Source organism: Microtus pennsylvanicus, chromosome X (assembly GCF_037038515.1).
Source record: "Microtus pennsylvanicus isolate mMicPen1 chromosome X, mMicPen1.hap1, whole genome shotgun sequence".
NCBI lineage: Eukaryota > Metazoa > Chordata > Mammalia > Rodentia > Cricetidae > Microtus > Microtus pennsylvanicus.
Window position 1 is genome coordinate 99,420,596 of NC_134601.1, and position 26,319 is coordinate 99,446,914.

At 35.3% G+C, this 26,319-nt stretch overlaps 1 protein-coding gene across 1 annotated transcript in view; it reads left to right on the forward strand.

Moving 5' to 3' along the window:
• The window catches only part of Il1rapl1 (interleukin 1 receptor accessory protein like 1), a 1,263,049-nt gene that overhangs the window by 945,106 nt on the left and 291,624 nt on the right, over positions 1 to 26,319 (forward strand). Inside the window, exon 6 of the mRNA XM_075958196.1 lies at positions 5,166 to 5,240. Within this exon, the coding sequence (XP_075814311.1) occupies positions 5,166 to 5,240 (75 nt within the window). The remainder of the gene's footprint in view (positions 1 to 5,165; positions 5,241 to 26,319) is intronic.

The window sequence follows — 26,319 nt, forward strand, 5'->3', positions numbered from 1 at the left end:
AGCGTGGTCTATAGAGTGAATTTCTGAACAGCCTGTTATATAGATACAGGGCTGTTACATTGAGAAATCTTGTCTCAAAAACAAACAAACAAATGCAACAACAGAACTCAGAATAGTTAAGGAATAGTAATGACGTAGGTGAGCAGCCAATTCTGTAGACATTTTTAGTTACTGACTTTTAGACATTTCTCTAACTGGTGCTCAGAAAGCAAATGTAAAGACCTTAAAATTCTACTTTTTTTTTTTTTTTACAAAACCATCTGTCAACTGAGACATGTTTGTAGGGGAAGCCTATCATCATTTTAATGACTGTATGAGCATTGATGTTATTGATATAATATTGTAAAGAATAAAATGAAGGCCTGAAAATAATTTTGTTGGTCGCTATAAACCTCTATGTAATATATAGCTAATGAAAGTAATAGTTCTATTATAACTGTGCTTTGGGGAAATAAAATATGATTTAAAAATCACACTGTGTTTCATATCGCTACTGTTGGATATGAACTTGTTTTCCTGTGATTTAAGTTAATGGGTGAGTTTTACATGATTTTGTATAAGTAAGTAGAAGAAAAGCGTTCACAAATACATTGTTGTCTTGACAATCAAAATGACTTGGTTTTCCTCGTAAGTGCTTTCGCTTTCAGAACTAGACCATCTAGTTCTACCTTTGCAAATAGAGGAAATAAATGCTTGTCTAGAATTCATTTCCACTGGCTATTAGAACTCCTGCCTTTTTCCTAGTCCTGTCATCTCTCAACTCAATTAAACTAATATATGTATTAAGCATCATAATATGCCAGAAACATAATATACCAGAAAAGATCATTGTGTGAATGTTCTTCATTTGTGGAAACTGAGTTACATCCCAAACTTAGTGACCACCTCCTATTCACAGTCATGGTACTAGATGCCAGATCAGCAGTTCAACTAGTGTGCTAGTTGGAAAAGTTTCATTAAAATTTAGCAAAGAAAGGCGAATCCCAAGAGGAGCATTTCAAATTGATATCCATCATAACATAATATAACATAACACTAAAATGTGATAATTTTAGATTATGACAGATTGCACTGAAACAGCTCTCTACTTGGTGTTGTGATTACTTACTTGCAAGCTTTCACTGTTTAGCAGATTGTACACACCTTAAGGGGAGACTGCAGGGCAGACTTTCAAAGAGCACCGAACAAAATGTTAAGACAAAAAGATCTACTGAAGACTCTAGCTTCAAATCGCCTTGCTATTGGCAAAGGATTTGACCTTTGTGCAACTCGAATTCCTGGCTTTCAGAACAAATGAATAGAATTAGTTCAAGATGTGTTATTATTAAACTATAAATCAATGTAAGTTATAGTGAATCCTCTAAAATTCCAAACAATCAGTGTTTGGCAGATTATAATATTATGCATACAAATATATGTACATAATTACACAAACACTATATATGTATATACAATTTGGTCAAAAATTTGCCTGGAATGACATAATGGCTATTATTAAAAACAAGAAAAAAATGTTCATCAGACTATGGATAAGACAAACCTTTATACTCTGGTGATAAAAATGTAAATTAACACAGCTACTATAAAAATAATTGGAGGTTTCTTAAGGAACTTCCATGTGATCCAGCTACATCATGTGCATCATATACTTATGTTTTGTTGTGGTACTATTATTCACAATACACAGGATATACAATCAGCATCGGTGTTCATAATAGAGAAATAGCTAAAGAAAATGTAACATAAGCACAGTGGATCAAAATCATGAAACAGTGTTATTTTAAAGAAAATGCATGGTTCTGGAAAATATAACAGTAGATGAGATTGTCCAGTAACAGGAAAAAATTTTGTGTATTCTGTCACATGTAGAAAAAATGAAACAGATAAGCAAACAGGAAACAGGACATTCCCTGAAAATAGAAGGCAAGCATCTAGAGAAGGGTAAGAAGATGGAAAGGGGTGAGACAGGGAAAGAAGGGATTAGGGAGAGTACGTAGAAGCAAAACATAACATGTGCTTTTATGGCAATGCCACAGCCAAATTCATTAATTTGTAAAAAAAAATCAATACGATTAAATAAGTATAGAAAAATGTAAAAGTGAATTATTGATAAATAAAAACTAAACCAGGTATGGTAGTGAGCACATGAAATTTCAATACAAAAATATCTGTCCTATACAGGAAGATGAACACTGTGGAAATTATTTGAGTTAGAAATGTGACTTTAACATTAAGAATAGACTCAATAAACAGAATTCTCTGTAACCTCAACACCCTGTGATTCTATGAAAAATTTACTTGTTAACTTAGACTTTGTCACACTTGAAAATGTGAAAAGTCAAGGTTCTAACATTATGCCAAAGAGGCAGAGAGGCTAAGGTAAAGAACCACAGAGCATTTTAGATTTCTGAATACCTCTGATACATATAGATTTCAGTTTCTTTCTCTAAAGATCTCACCCTCTTATCACAGACTAGTGTGGGATGTCTTTGTACAAGGAACATTTTTCTCAGCTGCTTTTAAATTAAACTGTCACGTAATCTACTGCTAACTACACAGTCACAAGACTTATTAACTGAGTAAATTTACTAAACAAACAAACTGTTTTAATATTTGTGTATAATGTACATTATTTTGGTAAATAATCATGTAGTGTTGAAAATCACTGAAAAGCTGTCTATGAAAGTAGGGTTGCTTCCCTCCCACATCAAACCCAAATGTGGTTGTCACAGTGTGTCCTTCAAGACCCCTGTCTGCGTAAGGGCTGTCTCCTTTCCCCAACATAGTGAAAAAGTACAAAACAGACCACATATAAAATACTGTGTCCTTGAGAACAGCTAGAAATTACTAGAGATGTTACTGTCATATTCCACCATACAAAAGTGCCTGTAGTAGGAAAGAAAAGCCTGTAGCTCAGTCATGAGTGTTTTGCCATGGGATGCTCAGTCACAGAGAGACAGTTCTGTTAGAAACTTCCTCTTCCTTCAGCTCCCCCATGTGGGTTCTGCTGGACATTGTGAGTACCAAATTAATAATATCATCTTTATCTGTATGCTTTTACTCAGAATCATCATATGAGGGCATATTTTGCTCTGCCCAAGATTCTATTGAGAACTCCAGGTTAAGAGGGACCTCTTTGTAGTTTCAACAAATATGTATATGTCTCTCATTTGATAACATCACTTTTTATGTTATTTGTTCTTTTACTTGAAAACCTCACCTGAGAGGAATCAGCTTTGTTCAAGACTCTTTATTTGGAACTCCAACTGACTATAATAAGGGAGCTTCATCATTTAGTTTATACTGGATATTTTGAGTACCCAAGTTTATGAAGCTTTACTACTTATCTAGTATTTATTTTTATTATATTTAATTGTGTGCGGGTATACATATGGATGTAGTTGTCCAAGGAGGCTAGAGTCCTCAGATTAATTGGAGCTGAAGTCACACATTATTGCGATCATCCTGAAGATCAGGTCCTCTAGAAGAGAAGTAACTATCTCTCAAGCTCCTTATCTTATCTGGCTATCCATGTATCATTTATTCATCTCTACTTATTTTTCTCTTTTTCTTTGGCTAACTCTAGACTCAAAAACCTCCCTCATTCAAAACCAAAAGAATAGCTACCATAGTTCATTATCGGGACCATATAGATCACACAGTTGTTGTTTTTTTGTAAGTTCACTATAATCATTTAATAGAAGAGTCTAAGAAACGTGACTTATTTGTCCATTAATGACATATTTTTCCAAATTTCAATAAATAAACAGATTATTTAGGTGACAAGAGAATTAAGTATGTTAAGAAAATTTTAGACATGAAATAAAAGCATTAAAGTTAATCGGAGAAATTCCATAACTTTGAGAATTTTAATGTGTTGTTTCATTCTATTAACCAAACCTTCTTTACACCTTTCTTTCCAAAACCTAAATAGTAATAAAGGTGAATAAATACTGTGCTCAATTAGTTATTAATAGAAGGATTCAAAATCATGTATGAAGTTAGTTTCCCAAATATAAACTCTGGTAACATCTCTTTATTTCTGACTTGGTGTGCATCATACTTTTGCAGCAATTTATTTTTGTTAAAAGGAGATGGAGGCAAGCTGCTAAAACAGCTTAAATTCTTGAATCCTCTGCTGATAAGAACATGTAGCCAAGTCCTGGCTGCTCTACCTAGTTGAGCTTTCCAGCTATCAACCAAGCTGGCACGAGTTCCTGGCAAATAAGAAAGAAGTCCTCGAAGCAAAAACATTTAGTTCAGCAACCATTAATTGATCATTTCTGTACTTGCCACAAAGTACAAGTTGCAGTGACCGGTTTCAAAGGACCTGGGCAATTCAATCAGACAGGGGTAGGGGCAGGCTTCAGGAAGAACTATTTGTTATAGTTCAGAGAATCTAGTTTAGCTGCAAATGAAGTATACAGTGGGAAGCATCTTTCCATAGAGAGCTTTCACAACAAACTGATTTATTGGCTGATAGTTGAAATTGACAAGAGCACAGAAAGGAAATGTGTAGAAACTTAAGTTTAAAGAGAATGCCATGTAAATTAGCAACAAATGCCACAAAATGTAATGGATAATAATAATAAAGCTTTTTGTCAAGAGAAAAATACCAGTTAAGAGTATTTGCTTTGTGTGGGAGTTCATTTTTCTACTAACAATAATTTAGTGCCACATTGTCTCCTCATTAGATAATATACCAGTAGGAAATCATCACTAAATTATGTATTTTTAAGCAAAGTGTTCAACATATTTAAAATAAGAATGGAATTTAACAAGAATTATATCATTCTATGCTGGAAAATTATAGTACATTTCATATATATCTCATAAACCTTTTACACAGTACAAAATTTAAAACACTCTTTCAAAACTAAAAGCAAAGTAAAATTGAGGAAACATGGTCATAAGTTCCAAAGGACTTACCAATTCTGATTCTGTACCTCACAATATAATGTATCAACTTGTGTTATATTTCACACTTGTACAAGCTAATAACTTTTTGATTTGCTTGAGGTTACTACCTGAAAGTTTAAAGTTATTACTTAGTAGAGTGCCTTGACATTACTTTAAAAAATGTTTGGGAAAATTAACTATGTTATTTCCTTTAGTTCATACAGCATAACTATTAGTCTTTATATTATTATTTTGTTGTTTTTCAGCTCCTCTGACTGATAAGCCACCTAAGCTTCTGTACCCTGTGGAAAGTAAACTGACAATTCAGGAGACTCAACTAGGTGAGTAATTCAGTTCTGCTTAATATGACTTTCTCCAATATATTTTAATAGGTAAAAAAAGTCTAAGTCGTAATATTAGGCATGTTATACTCAAAACAGCAAAGGCCAATCCCTGCAATACTGTCTTTGTAACCAAACCATGTATATAACATTTAAATGGTTATTGAGAAGGAGATCAATAAGCTTAAGATTTTAACAGTATTATTATAGCATATTGTAACCTCAAGTTGCAGTGGTTGAATTGGTTTTTAAATAGACAGTATGGAACTGTGTGATGTATAATACTACATAATGAATTAAAATACAATTTTTGAAATTGATAAAAAGGTCCAAGTTCATTAAAATAAAAGTCAATATTATAATAAAAACATGTGTTAAAAATTTCATCCAAGTAAAAGTATACACATCTGTGGTAGAGTATTCGCTTGGTATTACAGGGCCAGAGATTTGAGCCCTAGCACTGAATATTATTGCAATTTTTTAAGTATAATGCTGAGTTTTCATGAGTAGTCATGTTTATATACACATTGTGATAAGTTCTGCAGACATGTATTTCTAAGAAATTGGGTAAGACTTGAAACATCTTCGGTCAAGAATGAAGGAGCTTATGATAGTAGTTAGATGTAATGAACATACCAAAATGAAAATTATAATATGCTAATTAAGTTCTTCATAATGTATTACCAAAATTTGAGTAAGTTGCCTTTGATAAAGAAACTAGTAAATTTATACATGAGATCATGGACACAATACACTTGGCATAAACATGAAATTGTACTAAACAGGAATTGTATCAAATTTATATTGGAAGAAGTATAAGGTTTTTGCCTAATTTGGGTATATAAACAAGGAAATTGTGAATCGGTTTTAGAAACAAAGATAAAGTGTAATGATCTTTACTCATAACATAAGCACATTGTTTCAAATATCCTCTTAATTAAAATGTACATAATATATTATTTTCCTTGCATTTTTATTTTATTTCAAATGTTCAATGAAGAGAAATAGGTCAACAGACAGAAAAAAAAAACTTCTGTAGAAATGCATTCATTTTTAGTGATTAAGAAAAAAAGATTTCAAACGTATACTTCAATTGTATATTCATGTTGTTAAGGAACTCTTTACCTAACATTAAAGAACAAAAATGCACTTAATTTTTACAACTAGAAAGAATCTATTGTCCATTTAGTTATTAATTCTTAACTGTGAATTTGGGGAAAATTCTGAGTAAGGTGACCCAGACCCAGAAAGATGAACATGGTATGTACTCACTCATAAGTGACTACTAGCTGTAAGCAAAGGATATTGAGCCTATAGTTGTGAATCCTAGAGATGCTAAGTAACAAGGTGAACCATAAGAGAAACATATATAAATCCACCTGGAAAGGGGAAATAGACAAGATCTACTGACAAAATTGGGAGCATGAGGGTGGGGAGAGAAGGGAAAGTGGAAGGGGAAGATGAGAGGAAAAGGAAAGGGATGACAAGAACTTGAGGGAATGGGATAGTCAAGATGGAAGAAGGGTAGAGAGGGAGAGCAATGAAAGTGGTATCTTGATTGAGAGAGGCATTATGGGGCTAGCGAGAAACCTGGCACTAGAGAAATTTCCAGGAATACACAAGAATGGCCCCAGATAAGCCCCTAAGCAATAGAGGAGAGGATACCTGAACTAGCCTTGCCCTGTAGTCAGACTGGTGAATATCTTAAATGTCAGCATAGACCCTTCATCCCAGTAACTGATGGAAACAGAGGCAGAGACCTGCAGTGGAGCACTGAGCTGAGCTTCCAAAGTCCAGTTGAAGAGTGGGAGGAGTGAGAATATGGTCTTTGCCTCTTACCTTTCATAAATGGAATAATTTATAAAATTGCTTTTAGTATTGTTTTTTTCCTTGGAAAACAATCATAAAGGCTAAGCAACCACATCACAGTGAGATGAAATGGTCCCATGCCATGTGGAGTGTTTTCTATGTGCTCATTTGAAGAAACATGGAGATGCCTTTTCACAAAGCACTGACTTCCTTATTAACATTGGTCGAGAAAAAGCCAGATTTCTTTAACCAATTGAATTTAAGGCATCAATCTGGAATTTTGATTATTTTATACAATATTTCTGTAATATTTCTTAATTCCTACTTTTAACACCTAAGATAAATAATTCATTAAATGGATAAATGTAGCCTAAATGTTTTGTCTCTTTTGGAAACAGTTTATTTGAAAGAACAATCCATCTATTGCTGCTAATGGTTGAATAGTGGATCCAAAAACAAAACAGGTGTTGCATACCTGAAATTTTATCACTGTAGAGGTAGAAGCAAAAGAATTGTGAATTCCAGAGGTGCCTGGGATACCTAGTACTGCCCACACCGTCTTTGGCTACTTAGTAAGTCTTTTTCTGAAAGAAAAAAAAGTGAAAATTGAGAAAGTATTAATAAAAGATCCCAGGCACCTAGAAATACCAGGTTTTACAATTTTGACTCTGACTTATCAGTTGTATAAAGACTTCAATTTTGTCTTTCTTGGATAAGGAAAGCTAGCAATTCCAACAGTCTGAATATATGGCATTCAAGTAATAAGAAAGGTGTCTCAGTGAAAAGTCATTGAGTGGTTTTCAGAGCTGAGTAGCCTACATCAGCGATAAAGTATCTGTAAAAGAGTCATCCTGCATCTTAAAAAAAGGTCAGGAATCTTCCAGAGAATATCACTGGCCATGATTTCAGGGCTCTATCTCAAACTGTACAATGAAAGCTAACCCATTCTCATGTCAATGGTTAAGAATCTTATCACAAGACTCTTGACGGTGACATTGAAAAACACATACGGAACTATACAAAGCTGACCCGTTACATGTCTGATCATCTAATTTTAATATTCCAGTTGAACCAGATATATATCCAATCAAATCTGGTAACTCTAAATGTCTGGCTTTCCCCTACAAATAATAGTAAGCTTAATAATAAGCCTGAGCTGGGAGGTAGCACAGTGTTTAAGAGTGCTTGCTGAGCATGCATATAATCTGAATAGAACTCCTCCATACCCACAGAAGAAGCCAGGGGGGATACCATCAGTTTTGTGCACCGGATAGAGAATGGAGACTGGAGAGTCACTGAGCCTTGATGGAAGCCAAATGAGCTCCAGGTTCAGTGACAGATCGTGTCTCAGTGGAACAAGGTGAAGCATGATAAAGCAGGACATTGACATTCTTTTCTGGCCTCTGCACAAGATCACATTTGTACGACAACTGCATACATTTGTGTGCACACACCACACACAAACTCTCCTCTCTCCTTCTGCCACCCTCTTTCTCTCACACACAATAATAATAAGAAAAACTACAGCTATTCAATTCATAGGTTTGCCTTTCATCTTCACATTCACTTGGCATGTCCTGCTTTCCTTTTATGTGCTCTCTGTGTCCTGTCCTAAGGCTTTATCTTTTCAAATAAGAAATATCTGGTACTGATTATTTAGATTGTTCCACTGTAGAAAACAAAAGGCATTAAAACCCAAAGTACTTAGTGTAAAAGTAATGCAATGTTAAGTAAATACATATAAAATACATAACATGACAGGTTTGAATTGAGATTAATAAGTGATAACAACCTAGAATTTCTACTTCATGTAGCATCTTCACACTATTTCTAAATGTTAAATGTAGGGATAAGTCCCACCCCTTAGGGGGCTTGTTCGCCTCGGGCTAATGTTTGCCTATAAATTTGGCAAGCGTGCTCCCAGCCGTTGCTTCTGCTTTCCTGGTCTCCGCGGGAATGGTGGTTCTGTAAGTCTGTTTCTCCATTAAAGCTATATATATATATTTACAATCTGTCTGCATTCGTTTATGCCGCTACAGTTAAAAAAAAATCATGTCTCTTTTAAATAACTCAGACATCAACAAATATATGGACAGAGAACTATTGGGCAAAAGGCGCAGAAGATACAGTGTTGACTCTGAAAGTTAAACCAGGAAAAAAAACCAACATAGTTGCTTCAGACTATTGCAGTCCAAGGAATCAAAAGACAGGTATAATTGGCTTGTTGAGCCTGAACCCTGTCATTTAGAAATCCATCTGCCTGTATGGCCAAGAACACTCTCTAGATGTGCCTAGAGTAAAGTATAGCATATTCTATTGTTACCAGAGATTCAAAAGAGTATAAATCCAATTACCTTTGACATAGTATGGTACATCTTATTTACAACTCAAATTTGGCAACTGCGAAAGTCTACACCTTCAGTACTCCTAAAAGACAATGTGTTGATGAGCCTGCACTGAAAATCAACAGATGTGCTCTGATTTATATTTAATAACTTATTCTCATATGTTAACTTTGTTAAGAAGCAAATCTCTTTGCTTTTCCTTATGAAACCAGGTTTTTCCAGGTGTTAATATCTAAAGGAAAGCAATTGATATAAAAGCTCATATTTGTAAATAAATCTTAGAAAATGAATGCATACACTTTATATCTGTATTTATACATCATATAGCTATGTATATGTTTATTTGATTGAACTTTAGGCTAAATGTTTAACACCACACTAGAAATTGGTACTACTTGCCTGCTTTTACCATATTATAGATCACAAATTTTTAAATTTTAAGAAAATTTAATGAAAAGTGATCAAAACATTTATAGCAGATTGCAGTCAATATTTTTCTAGGAAAAATTCCTTGTCATGGAAGTTACATATCACTAAATGGGTTTTTAATATACATAATTTTTACCTTTATTGCTATGATTTGTATGGTGTAGAATATATTAAATGTATATGGCATGTTGTTGGGAGAAGACTGCTTCTTGGTTCTCAGCTGCCTGTCTAGCTTAGACTCGAATTAATCACACAGAAACTGTATTAATTAAATCACTTCTTGGCCCATTAGCACTAGCTTCTTATTGGCTAACCTTTACAGATTAATTTAACCCATTTTTATGAATCTTTGTATCACCACGTGGCAGTGACTTACCAGCAAAGTTTCAGCAGGGCTGACTCTGGTGGTGGCTCCATGGTTTCTCTCTCAATCTGTTCTTCTTTCTTCCAGCATACAGCCTAGCTTTCCCCACCTAGTTCTTTCTATCAACGGGCCAACCCAGTTTTTTTTTTTCAATAAGGGTAATCACAGCACACAGAGGGAAAGTTCCACATCAGCATATGGAATGAATTTATTAAAAACACATAGCTGAGATTTAATTGCTATAAAACACTATAGATAATTATCTTATGGAGTAAAAATTAGTTTGAAATAGTTTTCTTAGGCCTCTGTGCATAACTGTTATTCTCTTGAAACAAAACATTTAGTTTTTGCATAGTTACTACTTTACTAAACTGAACAAGGGAAAACTGTTTTCTTTTCTTTCTAGGATTGGGAAACATTTTATATCAATACCTCAGAAAAATATTAAACCAAGTATTGAATTGGATGTTCCTATGTGAAAGTAGGTTAGAATACTGTTGAATTTTTTAAAAAAAATATTGTACTGCTAAAGTATGAAAGTGACAATCTTCCTTCCTGCAGATAGGAACACTGACTGGGTTTTTGCTTTTCTTTCTCTGCAGTGAAAATTAATGGCATCCAAATTCTAAGTCTTTATAAAAATGATATAATTTTTGCACTTAAAAAAGACATATATATTAGCATAACATTAGTTTCTCAAATAAACTTTGTTAGACATAAAAGCAAAATTTTCACTTTAGTTCATCTGGTTTCTATGTTTGCTTTTTGTTTTGTTTTTAGAGACAGGGTTTCTCTGTGTAGCTTAGGAGCCTGTCATAGAACTCGCTCTACTGGTTTCTGAATCATAGCTTCAGCTGACCCAAATCACAAATTCTTAATTCAAAATGCCTAATGGTCCTGATAGTCTTTACTTCCATCTGAAGCTTCACAAGCCAGGATTCCATCATCTACATAGCTCTCAATACTCTTATATTCTACAGAATATTCTACTGAGCTCTGAGTACCCAACAGTCTTTCTAGCCCAAAGTTCAAATACCACTATCATCATCCAAATATCACACAGTCAGGTCTGTAACATGGTCAGGTCGGTGACAGCAATACCTCACAACCTGTGTTATTTATTTATTTATTTATTTATTTATTTATTTATTGTTCTTAGAAGTTCTAGTGCTGTGATAAAAAATCATGACCAATAAACAAAAAAATGGGAAATAAAAGGTTAATTTCTTCTTATAGGTCTTAGGTCACACTCATCAATGGGAAATCACAACAGAAATTCAGGGTAGGAAACTAGAGGTTGGAAGTGAAGCAGGGCTTTTGGAGGAATGATGCTTACTGGCTTATTTTTCATTGCTTGCTCCTCATGGCTTGCTCATCCTCCCTTGCTTATAGTATCCAGAATCAACACTAGAGTATCACTGACTACAGTGAATTTGTGAAGATCCTGGGAGAAATTTTAGGGCCTTATGAGAGATGGATATAACTAAGATACATTGCATACATGTATGAAATTTTCAGAGAATAAATACAAATTGTAAAATATAGATACTATAATAATAGTACCTCTTTAGAATCATTGTGGGTAAGTATTCAGATAGCACAACAAAGGATTAGTCCATCTCTCCTGGCATGTAATAAGTCATTAGTGTTTAGTTTTAGGAGTAGAAAGGTTTTTATGCAATAAATAGAGTTCTAAACACCAGTGTTTCTTTATTCATGCTTATATTCTTCCTAGAATGCAATACTATAGCAACATGTATAAGGTTTATTGTAGGATGGATAATATTTTAGAAAATTAGGTTCCATATCCCCATAAGAACACACATTCATATTAATCTTTATACTTTAACATGCATATGAATTTAGTTTTGATTTCATACTTCTCAATCATCTCATCTGTCAAAATGTATGTTAACAAAAAGTAAGTACATAGCTATAAAAGAATAACATGCCCCCTAGTCTTATTTTAAAGAGAGAGTTTAATAGACACTGTACAATGAAAATTTGTAAATGCCCAACAGGATGAAAATGAAATAATCATTATCAACAATTTTTATTTTTTAAAAAGAAAACAAACTATCTTTTTTTCATTTTACATACCAAACCCCATTCTCATTCCCTCCCTCTTCCCATTCCTTCCACTTTCCCCCTCTTCCCCCATCCTTTCCTCAGAGGCACATTGCTTTGAGGAAGGCCCAAGGCCCTCCCCACTATGTCTAGGCTGAGCAAGGTATCCATCCAAAGAGAATGGGGTACCAAAATGTCAGTACAAGCAGTAAGGATAAATCCTGGTGAGACTGCCAGTGGCCCCACAGTTTGCCACAGCCATACAACTGTCTGTCACCCACATTTAGAGGGATTAGCTTGGTCCTATGCTGGTTTCTGTCTGGCTGGAGTTGGTGAGCTCATATTAGCTCTGGTAAACTGTTTCAGTGGGTGTCCCCATCAAGATCTTGACTTCTTTGCTTATATTCTTCTTACTCCTCCCACTTTGGGAGCTCAGTCCAGTGCTCTGATACAGGTCTCTACCTCTGTTTTCATTATTTGCTGGATGAAGGTTCTATGCTGATGTTTAGGATATTGATCAGTCTGACTACAGGGCAAAGCCAATTCAGGCACCCTCTTCTCTATTGCTTAGGGTCTTAGCTGGGGTTATCCTTGTAGATTCCTGAGAATTTCTCTAGTGTTAGGTTTCTTGCTAGTTTCATAATGGCTCCATCAATCAAGATATCCCTTTCCTTGCTCTCATCTCTGTCTTCATCCATCTCGACTATCCCCTTCCCTCAAGTTCTCCCCTCTCCCCTTCTCCCTTTGTCTTCCCTTTCTGCCCTACCTTCTCCCTCCAGCCAATGCTCCCACTTTTCTCAGGAGATCTTTATTATCCCCCCTTCTCAAGGGGGATATACATATGTTTTTCTTAGTGTTACATTCTTACTTAACTTCTCTAGGGTCATGGACTATAGGCTCGTTATCTTTGCTATGCAGCTAGTATGTGCTTATGAGTGAATATATACCATGCTCATCTTTCTGAATCTGCCTTATCTCACTCAGGACGGTTTCTTTCTATTTCCATCCATTTGCATGAAAATTTCAAAATGTCACCTTTTTTTCCTCTGAACAGTACTCCATTGTGTAAATGTACCACATTTTGTTTATCCATTCTTTAGTTGAGGGGCATCTAGGTTGTTTCCAAGCTCGTGCTATTACAAATAATGCTGCTGTGAACATAGTTGAACAAATTTTCTTGTAGTATGATTTAGTCTCCTTTGCGTATTTGCCCAAGAGTGGTATTGCTCGGTCCTGAGCTAGGTTGGTTCCCAATTTTCTAAGAAACTACCACACAGATTTCCATAGTGGTTGTTTGCATTCCCATCACCAATGGAGGAGTGTTGCCCTTACTTCACATCCTCTCCAGGATAAGCTATCATGGTGTTATTATTAGAAAAAATTAAATTCTGTTTTATTTCTTAAAACTATAAACATGAGACTAATTTTGCAAAATAATGCATCAAACCGTTCTTGTTGTCAAGCTCTTCATGAAAATCTCTGTGCTAGTCACATTTTATTGCAAAGACACTGTTTTCCCGGCATAAGCACCACTATGGGGAAGCATCTTAAATCACTCCGCATGTCTGAAGTTTACTAGCACAGAAAAATATTGCACGTGTCCTATGGTAGCAAGAACTACTCCGGAATTAGCAAAGCAAATGCCAATTTATGCGAAATAAACCCATCAAAGGACATTCTGGTGCAGAATACTGAAGGAGGTTTCAGAATAAGAGCATGCCCCACGTGACTGATGTCCATTAAAAAGGGAGACTATAAAAAGACTCACATCATTTAGAGTTTGGATATAGAGAAAGATGTTCATCCATAAATTTTGTCTTGAATTTTGGCTAAATAAATGAGAACTCCTAAATTATATGCAGACTCTCCATGAAAAATAACTTGTGCTTGAATGTGATTATGAAAAGGGGAATACCAGGATTTTACAGTAAAATGTTAAAACACTTAGCATTCCAGTCAAACTTCACTCTACTGCCTAAGTATGCTCCTGCAGATCTGTGGGTAAATTGAATCATCATAATTTCAAAGAAGTGCTTCCTTCATTTTTGATTGATTTCTAATTAGTAGTGGCTTAACATGTCAATTTTAAGGGTCTCTGTCCTCTAGTCTCTTTTAAGCAGTTAATGATCACTGGAAGATTTATACTCACAAGGGAAATATGCTATTTAAAGATACTCTGTGGTGACTGATTTTATATGAGAACCCTTTTGTAACTGAATAATCATGCTCATTACTTCTTTCTGTGGTAATGCAGACTTTTACACTATCATAAGATGGGGTTCATCGATTTGAAACTGCATGTGTCATTGTCCTGGACAAAGGATAATACACCCATCATTGCCAATGTTTCCCTTTAGTTTTGTCAGTAGAGAAGAAGGGAACTTTTTGCCTCCTAATAGGGAGTAGTAAATTCATTCATTCATTGGATTCATAATAAATGGTATTTCCTTTTAAATTATTGAAAATGGTATTGTAGAGTATAATATTTAAGTAATGACATCTCATGTTTAATTGGGACAAAATACATTGTTTTCATAGGTGATATATTTTGAGGCCCACCCTGCTCTATTACTTGCCTCCATTTTGTTAAATACATAACACCCCATGGTGCAGTTTATTAGTCAAAGTCATAACTATGATGAAAGTACTGTTTCCTTTTTATTAGTATCTATAGTTATGAATTGTACAAAGTTAAATGTTTCATTAGATGATTTTGATATATACATACAATACATTCAGACATTTTGTTCTGATACATTTCTCATTATTGACAGAAGAATTTTGTTTCTTTTATTTTTCTCAAATTTATATGTCTCTTTTCATTATACTATCATGGCAACCACCTCATTTTAACTTGATTTTTCTTTGAAAACTAAAGCTTATACATTGTAATTTAACTTAACACTTTATGAACAAAGATATCACAAATATTTTCCTAAACATATGCTCCTAAACATGCCATATGTTTCCATGTGCAGAGTAACCATAAGGTTTTAAAACCTAAACCCCACAGCAAAATCATTCGAAAAGGCATCCTTCCAATCAACGTCTATAAAATTAAAGGTTATTTCTCAGAAAAACTAGAGGTTTTTAAAAATAAGTTATTAAAACATGTAACCAGTTTATATTTATAAATTATAGTGATGACTCAATAACAAAACGAAAATTAAAAGCCTAGTATAATTTTTGTCTGTCTAAATTCACCTGTTTTGAAATAAATCGAAAGTTGACTGTACCTGCAGTTGACAAGAAGTAGGAGAAAAAGTTGAGAAGTTGTTCAGGGCTCTAAAGGATTCAGTCATTCCCTTTTCCTCCTACTTCTGTACAATTATCTCTTCAAACAAGCAGAAAAAAAGACATTTTCATGTTCTGAACGTTCTTTTGGTTTCTAGTTTAACAGAAGTACAGTGCTCTCCTGGACTTGCCTTCTGAAGTACTGGGTTTGCAAAAACTTGGCAGCTCTTTGCATAGGAAGAAACAAAGGGAAAATATATTTTTCTCCAGAAAAGCAAAAATAAAAAAATAAAAATAAAAAACAATGAATCTGAGCACATCAAGCCAGAAACAGAATACTCACAGTTCTAGGCAAAACTAACATTACTGGTACAACTATTCACTAAGAAAGCACCTTGTGAAATAGCTGAGAGGACAGTCAGAAAGTAGTTTTATTGTCTCTTCCTAAAAGAAAAAATTGAATGTCTTGGTGAGCATGAATTCTCAGATGATAATGACATTATCTTGGCAAATTTATGACTTTTAAATTAATTGATTTCCTAAAATGCTTCCTGGAAAATTCACTCCTTTACTAAAATTATTTGAGCTATATTTGTATTATTCTTAAGTACTGTAATTATTATTCACAGTCCTTTATAAATAATATTCACTTCAGAATTATCCACCACATACTGTATTATTAAATAAATGCATATGAAGATATTATTTTATGCATGATTACTTACGTCTGTTAAAAAACCTTTTGCTTCCTAAGAATAATGTGTTTCCACACCAATGATGTTTTTTATTAAGGCTTTCCACTAGAAAGTAGAAGTGCTATTCTTATATATTGGGAGAGAAAACAAACAAAAATTTGATCAGAATGCTAAGTGACGTTTCAGTTTCAGGTGAGATTGTGTCACAGAGGATATCAATGACTGCATATGAAAGAATGTTCAATCAAAAGCAGTTCCTGCTGCTGTGAATTTCAGGGCAAATGGGACAGGATTTGCTTTGAGCTGCTCTTTAGATATACAAATTGAAATGGAGGAGCAAGGCAGTGTCTCAATAACCTAGAGAGGGTAGCATGGGCAGAGTTTATTTATACCTAAAAAAATAGCTCTTTCAAGAAAAGGTTAACTTAGAACTTTTGCTATTGGCTTCTCTTTTTCTTTTTCTTTCTTTCTTTTTTGGGGGGTTTGTTTTTTTAAGACAAGATTATTCCATGTAGCCCTGGCTGTCCTGGAACTCAGTTTGTAGTCCAGATTGACCTCGAGTTCACAGAGATCTGCCTGCCTCTGCCTCCCAAGTGATGGAATTAAAGGTGTGCACTCCCACTGCCTGACAATTGTCTATTTTTCTTCTCCTCTCCTCCCTTCCCAACTGTCTCCAACCTTCTCCTCTCTTCTGCTCTCCTTTTCTCTTCTTTCCTTGCCATTCTCTTTCTTTTCCTTTCCTTCTGTTCAGGGGTAGGCTTTCCTGTGAAAGATTTGATACTAGATTTAAGGCAAAAAAGGGCTCATGGTTGATTTTCATTCACTTTTCCCAAAGTGGAGTTCAATTTTGGCTGCTTAGAATTGAACTACATGTGATAGGAACAAGTCATTCCTTCTCACCTTCTTCAATGGACTGTCTTCCACTTCATTATACTGAAAGTAGGCACTGTGATCTCTCATTCTATTTACTTAGTGTTCTGAAGGTAGTTTGGTCTGTAAGCTTTGACTTTACAGCCTGGTGTATCTGAGGGAAGATGTAACGGAAAGAATTTACTCATTTCTACAAGACAATTCAAATTTGAAGTGTGACACTTTCTGATACTTCCTAGTCAGTGCCATGGTTATAAGTGAAAAATCATTTAAAAAGCACGAGGGTTACAGATCATAAGAAACACTGTAGTGATACCAACATCTTCTGTCTTCTTTCCTTTCTGTAGAACATCATTTTTTAAAGGTGGATTATGACTATTCCGGGAGGTAAATGGATAGGGAGATAGATTAGGTTAGCTAACTTCATAATAGGAAGAAACATGGATTTGGAAGTATAACTCAATATTTAAATCTCAGAGAGAAATCCTGATTGGCATAGATTGTGTTATAGTTACAAATTTTGAACAAATTGTTACAGCATTAGGAGTAAGATTTAGATTCAATAGCTACTGTATACCTATATTTTGGGCAAGTATATAGATGTGGAAGTATAGGGCTTGTACCAGACAAAGGTAAGATAACCAATAGTTATCATAAGATCTATAATTTCTTTTAGATTTAGTATCTGATATACATGTCGTCTTTGTTAATATATCTTATTAATTTAAACATATTTATTATGTCTCCTCCATAACCTAATAAGAGCAGAGCTAGCCATATGATTCATTTTGAATGTCTTTTAATTTTCTTAGACTATAAACCGTTTGCTTCTATCTCCAAAAAATTCTGACATTCTATTTTTTGTTTATGCATATGCATGCACATGCATGGGTGCAAGGGTGGAAGACAGCCAACAACTTTAAGTGCAATTATCAAGGTACAATCCCCCATTTACTTGCGACAGGATCTCCAACCAGCTTGGAGTTCATCAAGTACCTTACGCTGGCTGACCACTGAGCCCAAAATCTATGCCTTGAATCTATCCCAGAATTAGTGTTACAAGAAAGCACCACCATACTTTCTTTGCTGTGCATGCTGGGAATTGAACTCATGTACCCATGTTTTCAAAGCAAGAAATTTATTGGCAGCTATTTTTTCAGTGGCTACATATTGTCCTTTGTGGTACATGTGTCTTACATCCAGACCTACATGCCTCTGATTTCTCTGTCCTGTGTGTTATTACAAATTTTCACCTCCTCCCCTCCTCCCATTTCCCTCCCCTTCCCTCCATCCCCCCTCCCTCTCCCTTTCCAGTCCAAAGAGCAGTCAGGGTTCCCTGCCCTATGGGAAGTCCCCCCCTCCATCTAGGTCTAGGAAGTTGAGAATCCAAACAGACTAGGTTCCCACAAAGCCAGTACATGGAGAAGAATCAGAACCCAGTGCCTTTGTTCTTGGCTTCTCAGTCAGCCCTCCATGTCAACCACATTTAGAGAGTCCGGTTTGATCATATCATAGTATGCTAATTCTTAACCCTGAACTTAATGTCAGTTGTAAACCAAACATTATATTCTCAATTGCTAGCTATAATTTGTGGAAGAAAGTACATATTCTGTAGTATGGGAGTGGCAAAGTGTGAATCAGAGTCAATTTTATATAAGTGAGTAAAATTAGGTTAGATATAATACTTTGATGAAAGACTGAGACCATAATGATTTGGATAAAAACATGGATAAGGGGGCTAAAATTCATTTTAATGTGATATAAACTAAACAAAACATGCCTATTGGAGTATTAGTCTAGTGGTCAGAGCATGATCCCATTATTGGAAAATCCAGTGTTGATATAAGAAAATGCAGGTTCTTTTTGGAGCTACCTTAAAGACAATGTAAGCTAGCAGTAGTACTCATGAAGACAACCATAGAATATGAATCTACCATTGTGTATGAATCCATCAGGCCGCAGATTAGAGCATGGTAGAAATTGATCTGCAATGTGTATAGGAAGACTAATGTAATAAGATCTATCTTCTCAGAACCAATGAGCTCAGGGGAAAAATTCAAGTTCATCATGAAGGGAGAAACATTTCATCATATGATACAGAGTCCCTGGAGGTAAAATCCATTGATCAAATATTCTTTAGGAATCTGGCAACACAGAGATACAGTTATGATTATTTTCTTCCCACATAGCTGTTAAGAAATGTAGAAGTATCTATAAGCTATTCCAGTAGACATTTGTACTTGTAATTTTTAAAATACATTTCAGGAATTAAACCAATTGACTAAGATACACAGAACCCTTTGAATACTGCCTATAACCCAGGCAGGCCTTGAAGTTGCAGCTTTTCTGGTTCAACAACTGCTGCTACTTCCCATCCTCTATAAAATTTCAATGTGGATATATCCTTGCTCCTGAATCCCTTTACTTGAAAAATAGCAATACCTAGCTTACTTGGAAGAGTATACCAAGAAAGTAGTTAATGAGTATCTTTGCCTCATTAATTACGGCCTCTATGTAGTGGTTTTCATCAATTTAATGTGATCATCATCCCTATTTCGACAATCAGGATAAAGGATTGGGTCAACACAAATTAAAAATTCTATAATATAGACATTTGGATTTTTAGCCTATTGTAGGAAATATTGAAGAGTCCATTTATGAGATTTGCAGTTTGATTTAATAAGAAAGTCATCTTTATAAATTTCAGTAATATCAAAGTCTCTACTGTGAATAGTGTTGTGTTTACCTGCTCTCTAGATTATAAAATCAAAACCTAACAGGAATCAACCATATCCTTTATCTTCATGCTTTCATTCACAGCCCTGTTAACTCACGCCATTGGCCAACCATTCCTCACCTTATCATGACCTTTACTATTCTATAAAATTGTATAGCCTATGTTTGTAATCTAAATTATACCTGTATTAGTTAAGGTTTTATTGCTGTGGTCACCATGACCCTGGAAACTCTGTTATAAAAAGTTTAATTGAGGCTGGCTTACACTTTAGAGGTTTAGTCTATTATCATCGTAGCAGGAAACATGGTGGCATGCAGGCTGACTTGGTGCTAATGAAAGATCTTAGAGTTCTACATCTGGACCTGCAGGCATGAGGAAGAAGAACTGTCAGTCACTGAGCCTGGGCAGGAAAATATGAGACCTCAAAGCCTAGTCCCACAGTGACACACTTCCTGCAACAAGGTCACACCTTTTAATAGTACCACTCCCTATAGGCCAAGCATTCAAACACTTGTGTCTATGGGAGCCACTTCTATTCAAACCACCATAATACCTCTATGCTTCCCTTATTCTTGTGTATATACATTTAAACACACTCCTCAATATCTGCTCTGTGATGCTTTCCCTCCTGCTTGTTTCCACTAGGCAGACTTAAACGCTACCTGTCAACCCCAAGTAGATACCAACCTTTCATATTATATCTATTTATGCCTCTAAATAAGTAAAGTGCTCTATAGACGGAACAGGGGATCCATGGAGCAAGCTGGCTAGCTAAAGCAGCTGAATCAGTGAGCCACAGGTTCAGACAGACATCCTGACTTAGGAAAGAAAGTGAGCAGAGATTCAGCAAGACTCGACATAAACATCTGGTCCAAATACACAGACAGACAGACAGACTCATACACACAAACATACATGCGCATACACTGGCATGCATACTTGTGCTCAGATATTTGAAACATGCATCTGTGTACCATATACACAAATGTACTTAAAGATGTGTGTGTGTGTGTAAATTGTCCATAAATGTTAAGAATACCCAAAATGTTGGAGAGCATTAATTCCCAGCCTCCTCTAGAGATCCAACAAATGAAAATTTATGGCAGTGGTAAAGAGATATGGAGAACAAAGTAGTTGGGTGCAAACATTTTATCAAAACTCTCTAGGTATTTCTTATGATAAGTTCTAGTATTAAAGACAAATGCCTAAATTGTCACTAACAAACATGCCACTGGCAAGCTCATTTAGTGGTATTACCACTGCCAATGGCTAATGTTTGTATACCACGATACCAAAGACTCATTTATTTGGAGAAAAGAATGGTAAAATTAAAGTACAATAATTAAAACAAATGCATGTGTTATTTCAAAAGCCAGCTGATTATCAAATTGAATACAAATTGTGTTCTGCATTTGAGGACTGAATTGATTATTATTCTAATGAGCTTTGAAAATTATAGGCAATTTAATACCTAAGAAATTATTCTTACAGAGCATAATAAAGTCAGTTTAAATTGTGATTTCATCATTATATGATTATGCTATAATTGCAAATATTTTGAATCTATTTCAAAATCATTGGCATTTCATTTGTGAATATGAGATTTTATTTTTACTTTTTTGCAGTTCTGGAAAGAGAGCTTAGTGTGTCACACAGGTCACGAAAGCACTCTCCTACTGAGCTACAACCTCTGGCCATACTTCCATCCTCATTTTCACAATTTCTAGATGGTTCCTAATACAATGGAGCCTTGCACCTAGTAAATGTCACAGCATAGGAAAAATTGCAAATTACTTTTGTAGGTTAATGCAGCATACATTTACATAACAAAGCACTTCTCTTTCTATGTAACGCTTATCAAGTTGTTCACTATGAAGGTATATTTACAATCCGCGGATAAGGCACACTCTAAATGTCATAAAATATCATGAGTCCAACTTAACTTATCAGTTAGTATTACTTTTGATGCAATTATTACAGGCTTTCTAAATGATTAATTTACTAATGCATAAACTGTTTTTAGGTTTAGATGTTCAAACAATCATTCGGTGGCTTTAAATTACTTGTCTATATATAGTCAAATAATTATATTTGGAAAGAAAATGTGCATTCTAAATTAACAAACTCCATCTTTGTGTGTAGGGAATTAATAGTCACAGTAAATCGACAAATCAATTATTGGGGTTTTTTTTGTCTACTTTAAGCAGAAGGGAAATGAGACCGCTTGCTCTGTGTTTGCTGTTTAAGAAGGGATTATAACTAGCTGCTTTTTAAGGAGAAAAACTCTGATGATCTGACTCTTCTATCAGCTTTTCTCACATTAACTTTTGCAGCTCACAAGACATTCTGTTCATGAACATTCTAAGTACTCCCATTTCCCTAAGTGCCTTGAAAAGAAATTTCATGCTTCAAGATCAGTGTAAGTAGAAAAGTGTCTGTTAAAATGTACTTGAGAGATCAGAAGTACAAAAAAAAATTGGAATTAGGAAATAGGAGGCAAAGATGAACAGAAGTTGATCCAAGAGACATGTGACTGAATAAGAGGGGTGAGAGTACACCAAGATCTGAGACACTGTTGATTTATATGCGTGTGTCCCCTTATCATTTTCACTTCGAAACTTAGTCGCTAAAGTATTAGGAGGTGAAGTCATTGAAAAGTGATCCAGTCACAAGGGCACTACCTTTGTAAATAGGATTAATTCTTTCATAATCAAGGTCCCAGAGTGCTACAGTGAGTCTGTAAACACATACGAACACAGGCAAAAGGCACTATCACTTGATGAAGCAGGCTGCCCTCACCATGCCTGAAATCTGCTGGTCCCTTGATCTTAGACTTTCTAACACTCAAAATGGTGAACAATAAATTTCTATTGTTGTGAGTTCCCTGTATAAGGTACTTTGCTTTTGCAGCTCAAACCAGTTAAGAAAGAAATGTTTCAAGGTCAAGTTGGTGTTCAACTGAAAAATTTCTAGGTATTTTATTTGATGAGCAACAAAATCCGTTAACAATGGAATAAAATAAAAATCAAAAGGATAGAAAATTTTGTTTACTACTACAGTTCAGTCTTAGATTTCAGATAGCTCACAATCAGCAGTCAACACAGGTATAAGAAGCAAACAACGAACATTCTATTTTCTAGAAATGTCCCAAGAATTGGAGCACATAAACTTTGGACATCTGTAAAATGCAGACATTGTAGACACTGCAGGTTGTTGGAAAGACAAAATAACACAAAACAAACAATGCCTTGCAAATTTAAGTTTCTCTAGGATCAATGAGAAAGCAGGTTCACTAATCAAAAAAAGCTGTACCCACAGATCCTGATTATAAAGCCCACTTAAATGATAGTTGACATTCAATCAAGGCTGAAAGCGTAAAGGACAAAAAGTCATAGCTTCTTCTTGAGGAACAGGGAGTACACATGCAGAGGTCAACTGAGCTAATATAAATTCCTCATGAGATGGAGTCTATCCATTTATACTTTAATGTATTTACTTTGTTCAGCCCTAGGAATTGAACTTAGGACCTTGCTTGTGCTAAACCAAAACGTTAGCCTTTTTATTTTGAGAGAGTCAAACTAAATGACTCAGGATAGACTGAAATTAACCCCATCAGAGCCTAAGTTGCCCTTAACCCTGTGATTCTCCTGCCACAGATTCTAAGGTAGCATGGATTACAGTCATATACTACTGGGTTTTGTCTGTCTCTCTGCCTGTCTGTCTGATGTCTACCTATTTCTTTTTTATTTATTTATTTATTAAGGATTTCTGCCTCCTCCCCGCCACCGCCTCCCATTTCCCTCCCCCTCCCCCGATCAAGTCCCCCCTCCCTCATCTGCTCAAAGAGCAATCAGGGTTCCCTGACCTGTGGGAAGCCCAAGGACCGCCCACCTCTATCCAGGTCTAGTAAGGTGAGCATCCAAACTGCCTAGGCTCCCCCAAAGCCAGTACGTGCAGTAGGATCAAAAACCCATTGCCATTGTCCTTGAGTTCTCAGTAGTCCTCATTGTCCGCTATGTTCAGCTAGTCCGGATTTATCCCATGCTTTTTCAGACCCAGGCTAGCTGGTCTTGGTGAGTTCCCGATAGAACATCCCCATTGTCTCAGTGTGTGGGTGCACCCCTCGCGGTCCTGAGTTCCTTGATCGTGCTCCATCTCCTTCTGCTCCTGATTTGGACCTTGAGATTTCTGTCCGGTGCTCCAATGTGGGTCTCTGTCTCTGTCTCCTTTCATCGCCTGATGAAGGTTAATATTCACGAGGATGCCTATGTGTTTGTCTTTGGATTCACCTTCTTATTTAGCTTCTCTAGGAACATGAATTATAAGCTCAATGTCCTTTATTTATGGCTAGAAACCAAATATGAGTGAGCAAGCAAATGGTCCTAAGAAAAAAAACAGGTGTGGCCATACTAATGTCTACCTATTTCTTTATCTATCCAGTTGTGACCAGAACTTGCACCAGGAAGATTCTTAATATCAGTGTAGTAAATGGGGCTAGCAAAACAATTTATCACTCAGGGCACTGAGATTGAGATGTCTCCTAGGCTAAACTTTAGAGTTCTGCCCCCAAACTCAAGGTTCCAGTTAACTTTCTACCCTTGACCAGTTTCCTAGCTGAACTGTGAAATGTAACTGTTCTTTTAACCCCTATTTATTTTTCCAAAGTCAACCTACTGCTCTATTGTGACCTTCAATATCCAGCTGATCTTTCCTCCTCTGTCCAATCTGGGCTTGATTTATTGCTAGGCTTCCCTAACGAGACTCCTGAGCTTTTCTCTGTCTCCCTCATCCATGAAGGAGAATCTTCAATCATTTCTTGCAATAAAACAAATATAGCTGTTTTATTGTGCTTTACTCCATTATTCTATAGTGTACACTATTCTTTAGTATACTACTATTGAAAAGAATAAGTTATAAATGCTACTTTTATTTATGATTATTAAATCTCAGTGGTATATGAACTAGTCATTTACATATTTCTCTGAATCATGTATTGACTTGTGATGTTTCTCTGAATCATATACTGACCTAGGTGTTAATGCTGTAAATATTAAAATATTCCAATTTGTTCAATTGAGGATACAAATACAAAATGAGAAAATGACACACAATGAGAGAAATGCTAAAATGGGCATACACACAGAGAGGTACCGACAGAGAGACAGACAGAGAGGAGAGACAGAGACACAGATGTGTCTATATCGCTATCTATCTCTTATCTATCTGGCCATCATATACCTTGATATATATATATATATATATATATATATATATATATATATATGATGAGTCTGATGCTTTCTTAGTAATTTTCATAAACGTCATGTTTTATGAAACTGCTGTGTGTGTGAAGAAGTTAACTTGTGCATATGGATTACTTTAATAGTAAGATTTTTAGTTTGAAGGAAGACTTTACAACTCAGAGATAGCGACTGTAAGTAAGGCCCTGATAGCCTTTCATGATGGAGGCTTCTATGACACTATAATGAGGAATTAGGATGAAGATGAAGTACAAAAAGAAGACACTTCTCCAGAGTGGAAATTTGACAAGAATGTGAGTGTTTTCTCTTATTGAAAAGTTATTTTGGTATCTGCATTTAGTTTCTTGTGATTACTATAGACAGTTTCTGTAAATTAGTTGGTTTAACACAAACAACATTTATTATTTTACAGCTCTGGAGTTCACAAGTCTAGACTCAAAGACTTTGCCATCTCTGAAATGTTCTAGAGCCTTAATGTGAGAAATGACAAAAATCTACTATAAATTCTCAGGCAATATTAATTTTAATCAAATTGTAACATGTATTATAAGTGGATAATTTGCTAATATCTACATTATTTAAGCAGTAAATACCCAACAAAAACTTGAGTCAGATAGCTTTTATAGTATATTTTACATACTCCCATATTCCACTACATTTATAAAAAAATTATTTTTAAAGTCCATAAAATAAGTGAGCTGTGAATTGTTATTTATTGTTTATAGGGTTCTCTATTTCTCTCTGTCCATCAGTCTGTCTATCTGTCTCTCCTCTCTCTCTCTCTCTCTCTCTCTCTCTCTCTCTCTCTCTCTCTCTCTGTATATTTATGTATGTGTGTGTGTGTGTGTGTGTGTTTCAGTGTATTTTTAAAGTAATAAGGAAGAATATCAGGTATTTGTTTGTGTTAAAGATAAATTATTATCTTTTTGTCTCAACTATTATCAGAATAATTAAGTAAGATAGAGTTTACAAATTTCTGAGTGTTTCATTTTTTTCTTTAAGAAAAGGTGTGTTATACTTCCCCCCCCCCCCCGAATAACCAACAGATAGATTTTCTTCAGTGGGTTCTTGATGAGGTTTGGGCTGTATCTTAGTAACTTTTCTTTTATCTTTTTATTTTGTTTTCTGAGACGGGGTTTCTTTGTGTAACGTTGGCGACTGTCCAAGAACTAGCTCTTGTAAACCAGAGTAGCCTCGAACTCACAGAGATCCACCTGCTTCTGCTTTTTAAGTGCTGGGATTAAAGGCATGTGCTGTCAGAGCCCTGC